This window comes from Caenorhabditis remanei, chromosome II (genome assembly GCF_010183535.1).
Source record: "Caenorhabditis remanei strain PX506 chromosome II, whole genome shotgun sequence".
Lineage (NCBI taxonomy): Eukaryota > Metazoa > Nematoda > Chromadorea > Rhabditida > Rhabditidae > Caenorhabditis > Caenorhabditis remanei.
Window position 1 is genome coordinate 8,346,219 of NC_071329.1, and position 19,076 is coordinate 8,365,294.

Sequence of the window (19,076 nt, forward strand, 5' to 3'; positions counted from 1 at the left end):
TGTAAGAGCCAGGTCATTTCAGTCTCCACCAAAAATGGTTCTCCGAATCGTCGCTTTACTCGCTTCTCTGACTGTCCTCTGTCATTCTGAAATAAGCCATCCTACTTCCGATAAAATCTACGGAAAGTACATCGAACTCTCGATGAACTTGACTATTCTTCTTAAAGATACCAATATTGATGAAGCGAAAATTCATGAGGTTTGTAATCTGTACCTACAGGTGATACTAACAAGGAGAGATTGAATTTCAGCTTTCTAAGGACATGGTGTCAAATGATGGAAATGAAGATAAAATCCAAAAAATTTTGGATAAGTTCATGGCTAGTCTACCAGAAGATCAGCAGAAAGACTTCGGAAGATTGTATCTTGATAAAGAGTGAGTTGAAGCAGGAATAATGACACTTTCAGCTTTTTCAAAACTGTCGCATTTTTCTACTCGGTGATATCTATTTTCAGATTAGTATCACCTAGGGATAAACTAGCGAACATTCAAAGCTAGACAGGGAAGAAGGGGAAGAATAGAAAAAAGGACAGGTGACCCGACCTTGGTAGTTTTTCACCCGGTGATATCGTTTTGATTGATGGTATATCACTGCGGCGGAAAACTACCAAGGTCATGGGGACCTGTTAAACTTACCTTTCAATGATAAAGAACCTGAACCCGCACCCTAGCTGATGTACACCCGGTGATAAGGAATGTATTGATGCGTCATATCACTGCGATGAACATCAACTAGGTTACGGGCAGGGTTTGAAGATACCAGAAGAGCCTAACTGATTCATACCCGGTGATAGTCGTGTTGAAGAGTCTATTACCGGGGAAAGAAACAGTTGGGCTCTCTGGATCTCAGAAAGATTAGTAGTTGGAATAATAGAATAGAAATATAGCGAATAGAAGGGGGTGGGGCCACTCCAGATTTCCAATCAGCGAGTCGCAGATCCTATACCAGTTTTACTCCCGGTGATAAAGAATGTAATATGTGTCATATCACCACGAAGTTAAACCGGTATAGGTTCTGGCTCTTTCAACCAATCGGACCATTGCAAGTATTCACCCGGTGATACATATTCAGGAGTTGTAGCACCGCAGCAGACACTCACAATGGTCCGAAGGTTTACGAAAGGAGATTATCTGGAGCATGAAAGCAGGGATAGGGAGGGGAAAGGTTGGGTGGGTGGGTGAAAAGGACTGCGACAGGGATCTGAGCTAGTTTACACCCGGTGATAGATACTTTTGATGATCTAGCACCGATGCGAAAACCAGCGCAGCTCCCCGCCGCAGTAGCTGGAAAGGATCAGACTTTAACCAGTTTTCACCCGGTGATAGCCAAACTAGGAGTATCAACGAGCAAAAACAGGCTGAAGTCTGATCCGAACCAAGAATAAGTAGCGAATATGGGATATAGGGACAGTGGAAAAACTGAGAATGAGAGGGCAGGAGGAATGGGAGGAAAAGAAAACAACTGACGAATGTACGGTTTTCTCTCGGCCTTTTATACTCTCCATTGGTGCACGCAGGGTGACTCCGCCCACCCAAAAAACCGCGTGTGGTGTAGAGCAAGACCCACCCCTCGCGCACCCCTTCACTGAACGTCTGTTTCTCTTCACTCTGCACACTATTTCGCTTTTACGCGGTCAAATGGTGTCTTTGCGCGCGCAATGTTGAACAGACGGACTCGCTCAATAAATGGTGGACCGATGGTCAGTTGGGTAGGTCTAGGATTGAAGAAAATAGGAAGAAGTGGAGAAAGAAGAAGAAGGTCTGGGAAACAGATTAGAGAGGAGGACGTACGAGGAAAATTAGATGCGACGTACGGATGACTGCTAGGCGCCGGACGAAGGGGTTTTCGGAGTCTCTCGCTTCTTCTCGATCTCTAGAATAGGCGCATGCGGAAAGTAGAAAGCGGACAATCTGTTCCATTTTTTGGAAGCAAGAGATAGAAAGGGAATAGAAGGAGAATTCTCGCGGAAGAAGATGAACGACGTGGATAGATGACCTCCGCGACGAGAATAATGAAGAAATAGAGAGGAGTTAGTGTCCTAAATTGTCTTGGAGCCAGCAAGATGTGTAATCCATTTTAAACGAGGGCATCATCGTTACGCGTTGAATTGTGACTTATAGATGGGAAAACGCAAAACAGAAATTTAGATAATTTTCCTGTTAGCATTTCTCAGTTAAGATAAGCAATCAGGGTTACTGTATCTTTATCGCGTGCTGTCTACGTTTCTGAATATTCTTCATAAACATGGGTTAGCAATAAAACCTCTTCAATTCTCTATTGGTATACAAATATATAGCGACATTTAGGTCTAATAAAGATACTGAATGTGAAAGAAAACTGAATTCCAAAATAATGATTTTCCAGAGAGAATTTAGAAAGAACAGACTATTCTCCCTAGTCACCCCACTACAGCTGTACAGTAAGATTACCCAGTTGGTAGCACAAAGAAGAAGATAACATCAGAAACTGTGGTTCTATTTGAAACGACGAGCAACGAACTCTATTATATTCCGAATTATCCTCAAAACAAAACTTCAATCAACTCTAACTCAGCGAAACAGAGTGGACCATCTATCTTCAATCCTTGGTTACATCATAGCTTGCGCAACTTTTTTTTATATCACAGCCCATACTAAATTCCCTCTCATGATTCCTTTTCTTTCCAGAAAACTCGACTACATCACTCGTAAGGTTCACCGTGTTCTTGGCTATTACCTGACTCGACACCAAATCCAGCGGGTAAGTCGAATATTTGGTCAATCTCTATATATTTTTGTAATTTACCATCTGTCCTATTCACAAAAGCTGTTAATTAGTCCCGTGAGATAATCCTAGTTGATTGAGTGAGATGTTGTCCTGAGATCTCACGTCAACTCAATATTCTAGAACACTCATAAAAGAACAAAGAACGGTGTTCTACGATAGAGATCCGTCAATCTGTCATTGAATAAATATGACGTCATCTGCCACGTCACCTGACACACAGTAAGCCAACAGAAGACACCGTACTCCTTAGCCCCGTGAATTTCCCGTGCACAATAGGGTGCTAGAATGATCTTACTGTTGATTCATTACGCAATGTAGCTGAGACACAGAGAAAAACGTCGTGAAGGACCCCTCATTATTATGGTGCTAAGATAAAGAAAGGGTCCAGATATGAGTGACGATTAGTGTGTTTGGGAAAGGCAGGATTAGGATCTAAGATGAGAAAAAGGGACTAAATGAGTGGACAGGTGCACTGAAAGAAAAGTAATTGATTGTTTCAGCTGAGAGATGTATTGGATACGAAATTCAAGCAGGGAGCAACTAGACCGGAATTGGTTGAAGCTATGGTTGAAGAGTTAACAAAGGATGTGAAAAGAGAGAAAGCTGTGAAAGCAATTGAACTGACTATGAAAGATTTGAAGATGTTCAACAAAAAGAATCCAGGACTAATCGAAAAAGTTGAGGTGTTGTTCGGGCACGCGTTGGTTCATGACGAAATGTGAAACTATCTGAATATTTAATGTCAATTAAACTCCTGCATAATCATTTATCTGTTTAAAACTGAAATTTATTCGTCATGATCTGTGTTTTTGTTGTTGAACCTATTTTATAGTAAAAAGCTGTCGTATCTACCGTATTTCCAATTATTATATTAATTCAACTTTTTCTGTAACAGGAAAACACGCCCCGTCTCCTAACGGCGACCGAATCAGTTCTTCTCGTTTCTGTCAGGCTTTCTTATTCTCTAATTCATGTGAAATACAAAGAAAGTCGACTTAAAACAGTTCCAAAGAGCAATGAGAGCATGTTTCGAAGTTAACATAAATATTTGCAAAATTGCGAAATTGAACTAGACCTGCCGAAATCGAATTTCGCGCGCATTGTTGCATGTTCAAACGCGCTTCATTGAGAATAAAGCTAGAAAAAAGTGAAAAACAAATGAAAAATGTCAAGTAAACATGTCTAATTTATAGCTTTTCTTTTATATTTTACGGTGTTTTCTTGTATCTGTAATATAAACTTAATATAATTTGTAATATCCTATTTTTCAGCTATGGAACAGAGCCCACAGTGGCAGGAGCTGTTGCGACCCGCACAACAACGTCACGTCCCTTTGACGCACAATTTCTACGAGGCTTTTTTAAGAAAAAATCCTGGATACAATCCAAATATGGAGACGTCAAGCGCACCAAGTACACCAAACTCCAGTACCAGCACATCTACAAGCACAAGTATTTATGTTTATAAATTTTGAATTTACTTCGAAAACCAGCCACTCAATACAGTGAACAAAATTGAACTATCTTTCATTAAAATTGCTTTACAGAAGATTCATCGATTCCAAGTTCGACACTCAAACTAGGATCGAATTCTTCCACCTCAAAACTGGTCAATGAAATTATTGAGTCAAACAAACAGCTTATTGAAGAAGCAGCGATGCAGAAGGCAGCGTCTGGAGTCAACGTAACCACCACTCAATATAGCAGCTTGATTCCTCTTTCCTTTGATCAAGAACAGTTCCTACAGAATCATGAGGCGGCGATGGCTAAGAGACCAAATAAATAATTGTAAATATTTTGCCAGAGACAAAACGTGTTGAGTAAAGTATTGAATCTCATTTATTTCGTGTTTGTTCCATGTGCTATTTTGTTGGTTTATTCCATTAAAATTACCTTCAATGACATTCTGGACATTTCTTTGGAAAATCCATTTTAGATGAATTTTCCTTATCAAAATCCGGCTCCTCCGGTCACTGCCAACTATCAAGGAGAACCAGAAAAAATTGCCCAAGCGACTGATATGATGATTAAAAGAGTGACAGATGCGAAGAAAATGATCGAGGAGCTTCTTCAGATGCTTGATTTACAAGAGAAATGCCCATGGCCTGACATGCTAGAAAAGTTTTCCTCATTAGCGTCTGCTATGTCAAGCTTGCAAACATCAGTGAGAAAGAGTGGTTTACCTCATGGGCACGAAGATTATGGACAGTTTTTGAGATCTCACGTTTTAGTCACACAGAGATTACAATATGAAAATGATGAAGCTCTTATGGTACAGCTTTAAATCTCATTATCTCTTTCAAAACAAAATTTTCAGAGAGCAACACAGGGTCGTGTCTTTTCATGGAATCACGCTTTGGTGCCTGAATATTTGAGAACTAAACCGAATCCGGAGATGGAAAACGAAGAACAAATGTTAGACGGAGAGAGAAGTGCAAAAGCAGCAGATCTTGTCGTGAGGCAGATTGTAGCTTACAACAAAAATATTGAGGGACTTCTGAACAATCTGATGAATATTGATAGGCTGCATAGTGAGGCAATTATTGAAAAGGTATCGATTTTCATTGCTAAAGTTAAAATTATTTAGTACAAGTTTCTGTTCAAACTCTCATTTTGCCTGCTCCTCTTTTTCTTCCAATGTGACGAAACTTTCAATTGATGACTTTGCGAATTCCGAGTCTTTCTAAATCGGTCAACGACTTACTACACCGTTGATCGATTGATTTGAAATGAGTAGAGCTAATGAATCAACATAACGATAAGATCTGATTGGAAGAGAAAGTGAATGCAACACGAACAAATGAATTCTCAATGATAAGTTTTTCTTCCGAGCCCAACAGAAAGAATGTGTGCGGGAGATGATCGGAGTTCTAGTTTGAACCGTTTTTATCAAAACTTGCTTAACCTCAGATTGAAAACTGGATATTTTTTAGCCCACTCATAACCGAGAAGAAACAACGAAGATAGTCAAATCAATCCTGACAGGAGAAGGAATTCGAACACAACGGGTTGTCGCACCTCCACCATCTACCACTCCGATGTCTGTGCCTCCTGGTAGCGCCGGAGGTATTTCCACGCAAGCAGGATCTCAAATTATGAACCAAACTCCTGGTATGCAAGACTACCAGAGTTCTCAGCTTCGTCAACAGTTGATGGGTTCTGGAGGTGGACCACAGCAAGCATCTCAATCTCATATGGGATATGGAAACGCTTATCAGCCTCAGTATCCTCTTCAGCAACAAATGCATCCACAACATCCGAACCAGATGCGTAAGTATAACTTTTAACAGTGTTTTCAAATAAATTCTCAGATACCCCCCAGCCGTTTCGCAGTTTTTTCCTCAAAAAGACAACCAAATACTAACGAAGTTTTCTCATTTCCTCTTGTTTTCCTCAGTAGCTTAATGTCTCTTCACTCTCTTCTTTTGCATGAAGAGATTAGCATTTCTGATTATGCGCTCACGTGCATTTTATTCATGTTAAACCCATCACAGTCTCCCAGACTCCGAGTAAGAACTGTAAGGAAATTTTTGATCTACCCTCATGAAACGAACAATTTGAGAAATTAGCAGGTCTAAAACGTTATTACTTTAATTTTTAGCGTAAAGCTCAAGGTCAGAAGTAAGAAAATTTCAGTTTTAGAATTATTCTGAGAGCATTATCCACCCATTCAATCCAAAAAATCCTCGTTTCAGATACTTTTTCAAGTCGAAAAGGCAATTTTTCATTTTGATTTCGGAAAAATTTGTTCATTTTTCAATATTATCCAACGAATGATAGCTCAAATCGTGCTCCGGAGATTTTTACACATTTCTGTAGGACGGTTTTTCAATTTGCTCATTAGTTTTCGAGAAAATAACAAAAATTGAAAGAAATTAGGAATTTGATCGATTTCTCAAAAACTAATGAGCAAATTGAAAAACCGTCCTACAGAAATGTGTAAAAATCTCCGGAGCACGTTTTGAGCTATCATTCGTTGGATAATGTTGAGAAATGAACAAATCCCGTAGATTTTTCCGAAATAAAAATGAAAATTACCATTTCGACCTGAAATAATATATAAAACCAGGGGTTTTTGGATTGAATGGGTAAATAATGCTTTCTGAAAAATTCTAAAACTTAAATTTTCTCTTTCCTGACTTTGAGATTTCAGCTAAAAATCCAAGAAATAAATTTGTAGACCTGCTAATTTCTCAAATTTTTCGTTTCATGAGAGTAGATCAAAAATTTCCTTGCAGTTCTTTCTCGGAGTCTGGGAGACCGTGCCCATAACAATGTCTAGCAGATTTTCAGCTATGATGGCTCCCGGACAACTGAACATGGGACACCAAATGCAACAACGGCCGATGCATCAAATGCCGAATATGACCATTCAACGCCAATGATCTCTTTTTTTTCCGCGAATTTCTAAATTTTATTTTACATTCGACTCATTTTACATTTTGTTTATATAAATTATTTACCTTTCTTTCCTGAGGCGGTTCAATGCGGCATAGCGTTCCTATCGCTTAATTTTTCTATCTGCTTTGTTTAAGTTTGTATCGTGCGCAACTTCTGTGTTCTAGATGTCGCTGGGACGTAGTTCTTCAACTACGTTTCGAAATCGAACTGGCAGTAATAGTTCTCGAGATCTACCTGCTACTCGGAAAAATTCCACACGAGTCTCACAAGCGCATGCTAACATTCTACATCCTCAGCTACAGGCTATGTTGGAGCAATGGCAAATGCGAGAACGGTAGGTATCGAAAATGGATAACAAGTAGTGAAGTTATGTTTTTTTCAGACCATCGTTAGAGACTGAGAATGGCAAAGGATCGTTGCTGCTGAAGACAGGTGTTGCTGATTTGATCAACCTGTGCCCTTTTGGAGAAGTGATCACTGTTGCCTTTCCATGGTTTCTGGCTAACGTCCGAATTAATCTTGACATGAAATTGTATGAATTGAAGTATCAGCTCTTTCAACGAATTGGTCCTATGAAATGGGCTCCATTCACCACAAGAGCACAAGATTATAGATTCCAACAATTGAATGGTTTCGGAGAAATCGAAGAGATATTCAATGAAGAAGTTAGTAGTTTCAATTCAGAATCTTTTTCAATCCAAATGAAATTTACAGCAGCAGATATCATCACTCGAAATTCACGGAACGTTCCCAATCTTGTTTCTCTTTCAACCAGAGGGCGCCAATGCTGACTTCCAATTGATGGCCCACATAAGTGAATGTCTTGAATATTCACTCGAGAAATTAGAGGGTAGTCTAGATGAAGAGCTCCGACAGTTCCGTGCTTCGCTCTGGGCCCGAACAAAGGAGACTTGTTTGACACGTGGACAAGAAGGAACCAATCACTATGCGTTTCCTGAAGAACAGTATCTGTGTGTTGGAGAGGAGTGTCCGAGAGATTTGGATTCGAAAGCGAGATCAGCGAATCTTACCTATCAGGTTTACTGGAGGTGGAGACAAGAGGAGTTGAACGAAAGCTGTGAGAGAACGATGAAAGTTTCGATTCCGTTTGACTGTAATTACACGCCGTACACATTACTAAAAAGATGTCTAAAGGAATTCGTCCGCTTGAATGTATATGATGCTGAAGATATGGATGATGAAGGATGGATTCTGCAATTAGCTGGACGACACACTTACGTAACAAATGCGGATGTCAAACTCACTTCATATGATGTAAATACTTTGTGTAGACTTTTTCTATATTTCATTCGTTTTTCAGAGGATTCGTTCCGAGTTGGAAAGCTATCGTAGCCCTGCATTCATCATTTGTCGTGAATCCATTGTTATGAAAAACTATGCTCGTCCGAAACCACTTTACGAACCACATTATGTGCGAGTCCACGAGAGAAAACTGGCTCTGGATGTTCTAAGTGTTTCTATAAACAACCCCGCCACCGACGCAGAGCCACGTGCAAAAAACGAAGACAAGGTTCTGACTGATTTTCGGCCAACCGCTTCACTTCAGCACATTTCTCTTTGGGATCTCGATGCAAACCTTATGATTCGCCCAATATCTATTACTGGCTTCAATTACCCAAAGGAAAAGGAGAAAGACGATAAAACATACGCTCGAATTGAGTTCTCAGTCTATGTGGGAACTCTAGTCTTAGCTTCTAAGTCTACCTCTAAGACTAATGCCAAATTTGGAACGTGGAAAAATGAAATGTACACTTTCGATTTGTACATGAAAGACATGCCTCCATCTGCTTTATTGAGCATTAGAGTTTTTTCCGGAGAACTGTGCAAGAACAATGAGAAGGAATTCGGATGGGTCAACATCCCTCTAACAGATTGGCATGATGAATTACGTCAAGGGCAGTTCGAATTCGGTATGTGGGCTCCTGAACCATCTTCTGATAGAAGCCGAATTGGAGAAAATGGAGGTAGAATTGGTTGCAATGTATCAGTAAAGTTCGAAATCTCAAGTTACGGAGGAAGAGTTAGAATGCCTAGTCATGGACAATACACGTACCTTGTGGAACATCGAAGTACTTGGACTGAGGCAGCCGATATCATGGGTGACGACTACGAAGCTTGTATAAGTGATCCTGGTTATAAAGTACTACAACAACTTGTCAAAAAGCATGATGATGGCATAGTATTGAATGAAGAAGAGCAACAACATGTATGGACGTGGAGAAGATATATTCAAAAGCAGGAACCAGATTTGTTAACTGTGCTTTCGGAACTCAAGATCGTATGGACGGATCGTGAAAAGTTTTCTGAATTGTACGTAATGCTTGAGACCTGGAGGCCTCCAAGTGTTGCTGCTGCATTAACTCTTCTCGGAAAGAGATGTACAGATCGAGTAATTCGAAAATTTGCTGTGGAGAAGTTGAACGAACAACTTAGTCCAGTCACTTTTCATCTTTTCTTACTCCCACTTGTTCAAGCATTGAAATACGAACCACGTGCCCAGTCAGAAGTCGGAGTGATGCTATTAACTCGAGCATTAAGTGATTATCGTATCGGACATCGCCTATTTTGGTTACTTCGAGCGGAAATTGTTCGTCTGGGGTGAGTTAATGAAGATGAAAAAGATCTATTGACTCAAAATTACAGGGGCGGTGATTCGACAAGTGAAGAATGCCGACGTATTTCACTTCTGATGGAAGCATATCTACGTGGAAATGGGGAACACATTAATGTCATTCTTCGACAAGTACAAATGGTTAATTCTCTCACTAAAATCAGTGCAATTGTCAAAGGGCTATCAAAAGAAGCTGCGACCCAAAGACTTCGATATGAACTGAGAAGTATCAGTCACAACCTAGAAAACATAGATTCTCCGTTGGACCCTGCTTATAAACTCGGAAAAATAATGTATAAGTTTCACTGCTTCTTCTCCAGTATCACCTGTTTCGAAATTTCAGTATCGATAAAGCAATCGTGTTGGGAAGTGCCAAGCAACCGCTCAGACTTGTTTGGAAGAATAATAATCCTCTAAGTGAACAACATCTCGAATTTTGCTCAATGATTTTCAAGAATGGAGACGACTTGCGACAAGACATGCTCGTTTTACAAGTATTGGAAGTTATGGATAATATCTGGAAAGCTGCCAACATTGATTGTTGCTTAAACCCGTATGGAGTTCTTCCAATGGGTGAATCGATCGGAATCATCGAAGTAGTTCCCAACTGTCAGACTATTTTCGAAATCCAGGTCGGAAATGGTTTCATGAATACAGCAGTTCGAAGTATAGAAGCATCTTTCTTGAACAAATGGATTCGAAAAAAATGTGGACTTGAGTGGGCTAATTTATTCTGTTCTCCCCGAACATCTTTGTTTTTACAGAGACGATAAGAAGAAGAAGAAAAAGAAAGACGCTTCGAAAAATGAATCCGTCCAAAAAATAGATAACGCACAAGCCACGAAGAAATACTTTGAAAGTGTGGATCGTTTCCTTTACTCGTGTGTTGGATACTCAGTTGCTACGTATATTATGGGCATCAAAGACCGACATAGTGATAACTTGATGGTTACGGAAGATGGTAAATATTTCCATATTGATTTTGGGCATATTCTTGGGCACGGAAAAACCAAACTCGGAATTCAACGAGATCGACAACCTTTCATTCTTACTGAACACTTTCTGACTGTTATTCGATCCGGGAAACCTGTGGACGGCAATTCTCATGAACTTCAAAAGTAAGATAAACTTTTTTATAAACAGATGCCAGACATTTTATAAAAAATGAGTTCAGATTCAAAACTCTTTGTATCGAAGCGTATGAAGTGATGTGGAACAATAGAGAACTTTTCGTTTCATTGTTCACGTTGATGCTTGGAATGGAATTACCTGAGTTGTCGACGAAAGAAGATTTAGACCATTTGAAGGTTCGTGCTGTCTCTGATCTGAAAATCTTGATTTCTCATACTCGATTCTTTCAGAAAACGCTCTTCTGCAAAGGAGAGAATAAAGAACAAGCAAGAAAGTTTTTCGCTGGAATCTACGAAGAAGCTTTCAATGGATCGTGGTCTACAAAAACGAATTGGCTCTTCCACGCAGTCAAGCACTACTAAAACACAATTACATTTCTTTTCTACTAATACATTCCTTGCCACCAAATTTCTTCACCCTGTCTACCTCTTTCATCTCTCCCTCTCCCCGTGGTTTGTACTCTTTGATTCTTGTAAATTTTCAGTTTTATCATCGATGTAAGTATGGTAAATTGTTTATTTTAGAACGAACAATAAAGTTCTCTCATTCAGCCGATTTACTATTCCCGTGAGCCAGTGTCTGCACTTTAGTCTTCGGATTGCAGAGAGCCTTGAATAATGGAACGACGAAACAGGCGTCGCTGAATAATACGTTTAATTTAGAATGAATCCATAAATCTTACTCGAATTTATCCTCCGTTGGTGCCTTGGCAACGGATTTTGAAGATTTCAGATTGTCCGGTTTTGCAACTTTTGGGAGGCATTTCAGAACCGACTTAGAATCAAAATGACACGCAGAAGCCGTGTCTGAAAGGTTAGAATTAAAGTGAACAGTATCAAATAGTCCTTACCGTTTTCCAGAAAAGCGCGAAGTACCGTATTACTGTTATTCATTTTGAGAGAATACCCCGTCGACTCAACCATTGTTGATTTGCCGGGCAAGTCAACGACAACCTGCAGAGAAAAATACATTGTTGTGTGAAGTGAGACGCAGCAACAAAACGGCAAATAAGACCACTGTTTCATCGTGCAGTCATGTCCGAGTGGTTAAGGAGATTGACTAGAAATCAATTGGGCTCTGCCCGCGTAGGTTCGAATCCTGCTGACTGCGGAACGTTTTTCTTTTTTTTTGAATCCCTCACCGTATTCGCAGAATACTCGGCATCATCAACAAGAAAGTTGAGAGATTGAACGAGATGATGGGGCTTATCAGTCACGTGTCCCTCAATCCAATGACGGATGTTCTTGCGATTGAACGGATAAATGGCGCGACAGTAGATAAGAACCGGCTTCAGCTTGTTGCCACACAAGACCGCTTTAGACGGTGTCTCGAGAACGTTGATATCAGTGTACTTGTTGGAGAGAACAAGACATTCCAAGCGATCCAGTTTTGGACTTTCATTCGGATTCACTATTTTCACAGCCACATCATAAATCGAAGTATTTCTGAGCACAATCCGATATTGGGATTTCGAGTTTTCACGAACAATAACTGAGAGAGTCATTTGTCTGAAAAAGATGACGTCGGTTCAAGGCGATTCAGCTATGTATACCGAGTCGGAATGAAACTGGAAGGCGCTAGTATTGTCGAGAAATAATCAAAGAAACAATTTATTCAAAATTTCGGAGAATGTTGTTGTGTTATTGTAGCGGGTGACACGGTCATCACGGAACTTCTTCGAATCATTGGATCATATTTGAAACAAGTTATGAAAGACAATGTGAACTCGCGATATGTCGGATTCAGCCAGATTAATGTGATTGTTGAGCCCATTCCGTGTAGAGAAATACACATGATCGCAATGTTGTTGAGCACTGAAAATTGTTAGTTCAACAGTTGGAGATTCATGAAATAACTTGAAATCACTTACTTTGATTGTATTGCTGCCAAACAATCGAATAAAAACAATATAACATTGGTAGTACAATAACTCCGACTGGAACAGAGACCTGAAGTTGAAAAATTGAAAAAAGATTACGTTTTTAGAAAACTCACCTGAAATATCATATCAACAAAAAACTTTTGCTGTAATTTTCTCGTTGCCGCAGACATGTGAGTTTTCAGACTGAGTAAAAAATAACTTGAATGAATACAAAGAATAAAGACTTCAGCAAGAAAAAACAGAAGAAAAACTCCTGCGGAACCAGTAACTGTTGAGATTTCCATTGAAAAAACGAACACATTATCTTGGAAATATGATGGATGAGGGCATGGAAGTATCTGGAAATTTAAAGATTTATGAGTTGACTAATTCGAGAATTTTCACAGACTACTTTTAGAAGAATCGGTTTCGCCCATACTGGATCCGGTATTCTGAAGTAGACAGGAAGAAGGAATAGAAGTGCATATATTCCATTGACTCCATAGAATGTGTATCGAATCCAATCAGCTTCGATTTTGAATTTTCCACGGACCAAAGTATTGTGACGATTCTCAAAAAGCATCACTATTGCAGTGGCCAGTCCTGAAGTTTTTCATATTTTTTGTTGTTGCTGAACTTCCAGCCAACTAGTTTCTAGTTGTTGATCTTACATATGGGTTCATGGTTTGGTGCACATTTCAAGCTTGAAATCTGAGAACGCCAATAAAAAAATAATTTTCTACATGAATACATCCATTTTCTCATGATCATTTATCTGTCCATTCGAAGAACTAATGAAACCATAAAAGTACGTCATTTTTTACAATTTTCAAGTCTAAATTTAGCAAAGAAATCGTTCAACCGAGAAGAAGAGTTTCTCAGAAATGTAGAAAATCAGAAATTTTCAAATAAAGAGACGACAGAAACTTGACTACAAATGAGTTTGATTGAAGCTTCCGACTATACAGAAATCTAAAAAGATAGAGTTTGCACTCGAAATTTGCACTCAACCGAAGAAACTTCTACTAGTAACCAAAATTTTCGAAACCTAACAAGACAGATTGAAATATTTAAGACAGAGCTAAAACTTATGCAAGAATAACAAATCTAGAAAATATTTCATCTCAGAACTTTACACTTTTCGGGGTTTTTCAAGTTCCCCTTATTCCCATTTTTCGATTTTTCGAATCCTAAAAAATGCATAGCAAGTTTATTGTCGTGGGTGGTGTTGTCCACTATTGTTTGTTTATTCTTCTTCATTTTTCTCGTTTTTCTCTCCCAACTGACCGCCCAATCCAACTTGTGCACAAAACACCTGAATCCACACGGGAACTGAAAACCAACTGAACACTCCAACCGAAATTCCGACGAGCACCGGGAAAAACATGTACGGGCAAACGAGACCGCCGATGAGCACATCCGATATTATTGTCCTGAAAGAGAGAAATTGATACCTCTTTATAGATTTTTGAATCGGTTGAGAAACTAGTTACCAAGCATGTAAATGCAGAAGATACCATCTTGCACTTCTTCTGTTTCTCGGTGTTTTTTTGATAATACAGTATCCTCCGAATATATTAATTGGCAGTGTTACAAGCATTATAATATGAGAGAAAGTGGCTTGAAACTGCCATGTATCCCAATAAGTGAAAACAGTTGAGCAAGAAGAATTCATAACTGATTAAAGAGAGAGAGAAAAGGACGTCGTGATATGAATTCTGAGTTAAATACGCGTCAATGAATCCCGAGAGAGAAAGAGAGACTAAGAAGTGAGAGCGAAGAGCATGCGACGTCTTCATTTGGAAATCGTAGAAGATGTGGGAGGGCACAGATTCTTCGATCTAGAACATTTTTCAGCTAATTGGAGACGCCTACATAGTCAGAGAACAGTTGATAAAGTGTCACAAGTTCTCAAAGTTATGTACATTGTTTTTTTTGTGTTGTGCTCACTGGACAAGAATGTCTTTCTGAGTCAAATCTGCCACAAATCTCTACGTTTTTGCTAGAATAACCTAAAATCCTTATCATTTTGATTCTGGTCAGTACTTTCTTTTTCTTTAATTCAGAGGGCATCATTTTACTCTAGTGTAGCCTCATTGAGAACCATACACATCTGAAACTAGAACTATTCTTACAGTAGATCACTTCAATATGTGATCTCTAACATTAAAGTATGAAAAGATTTGAAATTCTCAACGTCATATTAATCAAGGAATCAAAAAACATTGGTTTATTGTGTATAAAAATTGATGACGATCAAATTTTCTAATTTACATGCGACTGGAGAAATTGGTCAATTAACCCGTTTTAAAAATACATATAAAGCATAAAACCTAGATGAAAATAAGTACAAAATGACTCGAAGGAACTAGGAATGGAACTGACAAGATATAACCCGTGATGCTGATTGATACAGAAAGGAGAAACGGATCTAGACATTCTGAATGAGATGTGCATGATGATCCTCCAGGGATGTCACATGAGCAGAACTGCTTTTTGTTTGTTTCAGACTGATTTGGAATGGGCGATCGACTCCTGAAATTTCGAAAGACTAAAAATTTGATATAATTTCTGAAATAGCTTACCCTCAAGTTTATGTAAGAATTTCTTCAATGTCTGCTTCATCAACGTCCGATATCTTTTCGAGACGACACAATACAGACAGAAATTTAATGAAGCATTCAAGAAGACCAGTTGCTGACTGAGACATACGTAAAGAATTGCTTTTGGATGGTATTGACCATAAATATCGAACAGAAGACGTGCAGGAGCTTGTGGTCCGACACAGAAGAAAAGCATGAAGACAACGGCGAAAAGCATCGCATTTGCTCTCATGGTACGGTTGTTATGAGCTTCGTTTTGGATGAGACCATCGGATAGTTTGGTTTCTTCGTCTCTTCTAGAATCTTCATCGACAACACGACGGAGAGTGAAAATGATACGAGAATTCATGTAGAGAAGAGCAATAATTGGGAGGACGTTGAAGGCAAAAAGTGAGATGTAGTCCATGGTACGGTAGTAGATCTGGAAGAGATATGAGTTTGTATGAATGTTTTTTCATGTCAATTCAGCTAAATGCCCATCACCTTTCAATGCCACTGCCATTTTGACCCCAATGAAACTTGCCGAAACTTTTAAAATTTCAAATAGCATCATTAGAAACCGATTATCAAATACTATTAAAAAACAAACAGTTAGTCATCATTTCTCTCGAAAACTATAGCAACTGTCAACTAATTCGGTGTTCTGTTTACTTCTCACCCAATTTCTCTATTTGTGTTGATCCAATTCAATCATTTCCAAACCTAAAAATAAATCTCTTCTCCCCGTTTATTCTCAATCTCTTCTTCTTCTTTCAATTGACTCATTTCTTTTTCTTTCGCATCCAAAAAGTAAGTAAACTGTGCCCGATTGGCTCGAATTGATTCATTCCTAATTACAACGAAAGTATCGGGTTTCCCCCACCATCTCTTCCTGAGATACCCAAACAATGCCACCGAAAGAACTGTCAGAAATCGAAAAAAAAAGTGGAAAAGAGGAGTAAATACCTGAAGAGCACGGTTTGTCGACATGAGAATCACGTAGTAATACTCGTTCGAATTGCTTTCGAAACAACGAATTGTGTCGTATGCGAGTGGCCATTGGATTGAACATAAGAACGAGACGAAGACTCTAAAATAATCAAATGTTGACCCAGATCTTTATGACTATAAATAGAAATACTATAGACACTTACGCGGTGGCAATAGCACTCTTCGAATTTCTTGAAGTACACCAACGATGAGAATTCAGAGGACAAACGACGCAGAGGTATCGTTCAATGTTGAAGGCTACAACTATTCTAAAATATATTCAATTATTGAAAAACAATGAAAGAATCAACAACTTACAAAACAGAGCTCTTATAAAAAGTAGAAGCCAAAGTTCTGATATAAAGAACAACTCTTGAATAGAAATGATTGAATGACGTGGAAAATGCCAAAGATGGAATAGAAAGTGGAGTGACATCCAGTGTTGCGAATATCAGAAACAAACTGTCACATATTGCCAAAGCTATCAAAAGATTCCACGAAGGAATGCGACGAGCTGTTTTATTAGAAGTGAGAACTGCCATATTCAGAAGATTACATGCGAGTCCTATTAATGCAATAATCGGTAGAACTGCCACATTGCTCCACCAGACGATGAGAATTGATTGTTCATCATGCTCATGATGGGTGATATTCGAGAAATTACAGAAATCATGGGATCCAATAATCTGTTCAGATTGTGACGCACCTTCCAAAGTGATCAGTTCGTCCATCTGCAAAAATGAACAAGAAGTTTGATGGAAGGGTCAAAAGCGAAAAAAGACAATGCAACGGGAAAATGATTAAAAGGGAGGAGAGAAACAAGTGTAATTGATTACAACCAGCTTCATCATGCCAGACAATAAGAAGACGAAAAAAGAGAGAAAAAGTACTACAGTTTCGATTTGTGTGTTACGAGTTCTCAAGGTGAACATGAAAAGGTGTGGGGAGAAACAGAAGAAAAAAGAGAGAAGGTCATAGAAGTTTTTGCAAAAGAAAAAACTGATGGGTAGACCGGACGAAACAAATTATATAATGATTAGCAAAGGGTTTAATTCTCGAGATAAAGATGAGGAAGTACCGTCAAGGTTATACTAAATGGATCAGATAGATAATGTGGTTTGTAGCCTAAAAGTAGGTTTTCGGTATTTGTATTCACGGGAAGAGTGAGCAATGATGAAGGAAGTGATGGGTTTCAAGGAGACGTAAGAGTTTCAGAATCTCCAGGAGCGTGAACTATGGGAACAGGATGCAAATTGATAACGATTTGTAGGTTTTCGGGACTCAAGTTTATCCAAAGAACATACTAAAAACGAAACCAATTCCTGATATTTGATTTTTGAAATAAGGTATTCTAATTGGAAATGGCAACACAAAACACGATTAGAATCGTCAAAATCCGATAAAAATTCTCCATGGAATCGTATTTAGAAAAAGATTTGGAGACTAGCATCGGAAAAAGTATCGAACCTTTCTGATTCCAAAAATCCAGGAATCTTAAAAAACGAAACGGTTCCCACTTGAATTCAAGTTCTCAATAAGATCTTTTCTATTTTTGAATCTAGTTCGTGAGGTCACAAAACAGTAGTCTTGACACGTCATTGTACTCATATTGAGAAATTGAGAAACTAGACCCAAAAAGTGAAATGACGTGAGTTTCTGACTCCAAATAAACTACCCAAAAAAGGAGGAATGGATTACGGTCAGTCGACCAAATCGTGTGTTCTTCTCCTTCTGCACTTTTTTAAGGACAAACAATCCGAGAAAAAAGAAGAAATAGTTTAGAACTGGTAGATGTTTGGATGACACATTGAATCGTGAATATAAATGGAAACGAGAGAGAAAAACGGAGGTGAGTGACCGTTTGAAAGTTGGGGGGAATCAATAGGGGTCCTAGAGGACTATGTGTGTGTCTGTATGGCCGGTATAGTGTGCTTTTCGCAAAAGACTTTGTTTGTTTGTTTGTGTAAGTGAGTCGGATATTCGGACGAGGCGGCGGACGACGGGCGGAGCGGATTGTTGAGCCGGAGGAGCGGAGAGATGGTGGAAAGAGGTAGAGAGAGAGAGCGGGAATGGAACTGTATCGGGTTGGAATAGAACTTACTGAATCAATAAATAACTTATGATTCATGAGTTTCAAGACTGGATCTCTGGAGATCATAAACCTCCCATGGCCTTTGTACTGAATACAGGATGATAAAGGTTTGGAAGAAGAAGACGATTTGTTGAGTTGAAATAAGATACTGTAATAATGAAGCTTTCAGACAAGGTATAGTCCTAGATCTCAAAGCTCTCATTTCTTATGTCTAGTGCCTTTGAATCATCAAAGATTGGAGGAATCTGGAAACGGTCCAGATATAGTCAAACAGATCAAACAGATGTTTAATGTAAACTTGCATTGATAAGAGTACAGTGATATTTGCCATAAGGGGTGGTCACTTTCAAACAAGAAATAATAAAATAAGGTTTTAAATGTGGGACCAGGACAATTAAAATTAACATACTTTTCCAATGGAATAGCCCGAATCAATCCTCAAACACTGCAACTGTTTTTCTAAACCGACTCCTCCGACTGAACCTTCTAAATTAAGCCACCCACCCAAAAAACCGAAAAAAAAAACTGAGCTGATCTACCAGAGAGTCCATGTGTGCAACTCAATTTGGGTCAATAATCCTCGGCTCTCTATGTTCTATTTTTAGTGCGCAGATATATAT

At 38.9% G+C, this 19,076-nt stretch overlaps 7 protein-coding genes across 7 annotated transcripts; 4 read left to right on the forward strand and 3 right to left on the reverse strand.

Annotated features, from left to right (window-relative positions):
• Window positions 1-34: 34 nt before the first annotated feature.
• On the forward strand, window positions 35-3,490 carry GCK72_005321 (uncharacterized protein; the record flags this gene model as incomplete). The annotated part of the gene is made up of 4 exons (XM_003116821.2): window positions 35-199; window positions 252-376; window positions 2,669-2,741; window positions 3,269-3,490. 4 exons carry the CDS (start codon window positions 35-37, stop codon window positions 3,488-3,490), a joined length of 585 nt encoding a protein of 194 aa, XP_003116869.2.
• Window positions 3,491-4,041: 551 nt separating this feature from the next.
• GCK72_005322 (uncharacterized protein) lies at window positions 4,042-4,553 on the forward strand (the record flags this gene model as incomplete). Its single annotated transcript, XM_003116722.2, has 2 exons — window positions 4,042-4,219; window positions 4,315-4,553. 2 exons carry the CDS (start codon window positions 4,042-4,044, stop codon window positions 4,551-4,553), a joined length of 417 nt encoding a protein of 138 aa, XP_003116770.1.
• A 150-nt stretch (window positions 4,554-4,703) lies between these two features.
• On the forward strand, window positions 4,704-7,152 carry GCK72_005323 (uncharacterized protein; the record flags this gene model as incomplete). Its single annotated transcript, XM_003117422.2, has 4 exons — window positions 4,704-5,039; window positions 5,085-5,318; window positions 5,701-6,037; window positions 7,061-7,152. 4 exons carry the CDS (start codon window positions 4,704-4,706, stop codon window positions 7,150-7,152), a joined length of 999 nt encoding a protein of 332 aa, XP_003117470.2.
• A 321-nt stretch (window positions 7,153-7,473) lies between these two features.
• GCK72_005324 (uncharacterized protein) lies at window positions 7,474-11,293 on the forward strand (the record flags this gene model as incomplete). Its single annotated transcript, XM_003117283.2, has 9 exons — window positions 7,474-7,502; window positions 7,551-7,833; window positions 7,883-8,443; window positions 8,490-9,787; window positions 9,833-10,093; window positions 10,144-10,518; window positions 10,565-10,918; window positions 10,975-11,107; window positions 11,162-11,293. The coding sequence occupies 9 exons, from the start codon at window positions 7,474-7,476 to the stop codon at window positions 11,291-11,293; spliced, it is 3,426 nt and encodes a 1,141-aa protein (XP_003117331.2).
• A 181-nt stretch (window positions 11,294-11,474) lies between these two features.
• GCK72_005325 (uncharacterized protein) lies at window positions 11,475-12,435 on the reverse strand (the record flags this gene model as incomplete). Its single annotated transcript, XM_003117342.1, has 4 exons — window positions 11,475-11,571; window positions 11,614-11,737; window positions 11,782-11,884; window positions 12,073-12,435. 4 exons carry the CDS (start codon window positions 12,433-12,435, stop codon window positions 11,475-11,477), a joined length of 687 nt encoding a protein of 228 aa, XP_003117390.1.
• A 110-nt stretch (window positions 12,436-12,545) lies between these two features.
• On the reverse strand, window positions 12,546-14,392 carry GCK72_005326 (uncharacterized protein; the record flags this gene model as incomplete). Its single annotated transcript, XM_053725132.1, has 6 exons — window positions 12,546-12,745; window positions 12,802-12,880; window positions 12,927-13,151; window positions 13,205-13,395; window positions 14,080-14,225; window positions 14,286-14,392. 6 exons carry the CDS (start codon window positions 14,390-14,392, stop codon window positions 12,546-12,548), a joined length of 948 nt encoding a protein of 315 aa, XP_053589326.1.
• Window positions 14,393-15,223: 831 nt separating this feature from the next.
• GCK72_005327 (uncharacterized protein) lies at window positions 15,224-18,522 on the reverse strand (the record flags this gene model as incomplete). The annotated part of the gene is made up of 6 exons (XM_003117455.2): window positions 15,224-15,327; window positions 15,378-15,816; window positions 16,341-16,464; window positions 16,529-16,633; window positions 16,683-17,095; window positions 18,466-18,522. 6 exons carry the CDS (start codon window positions 18,520-18,522, stop codon window positions 15,224-15,226), a joined length of 1,242 nt encoding a protein of 413 aa, XP_003117503.2.
• Window positions 18,523-19,076: the final 554 nt, after the last annotated feature.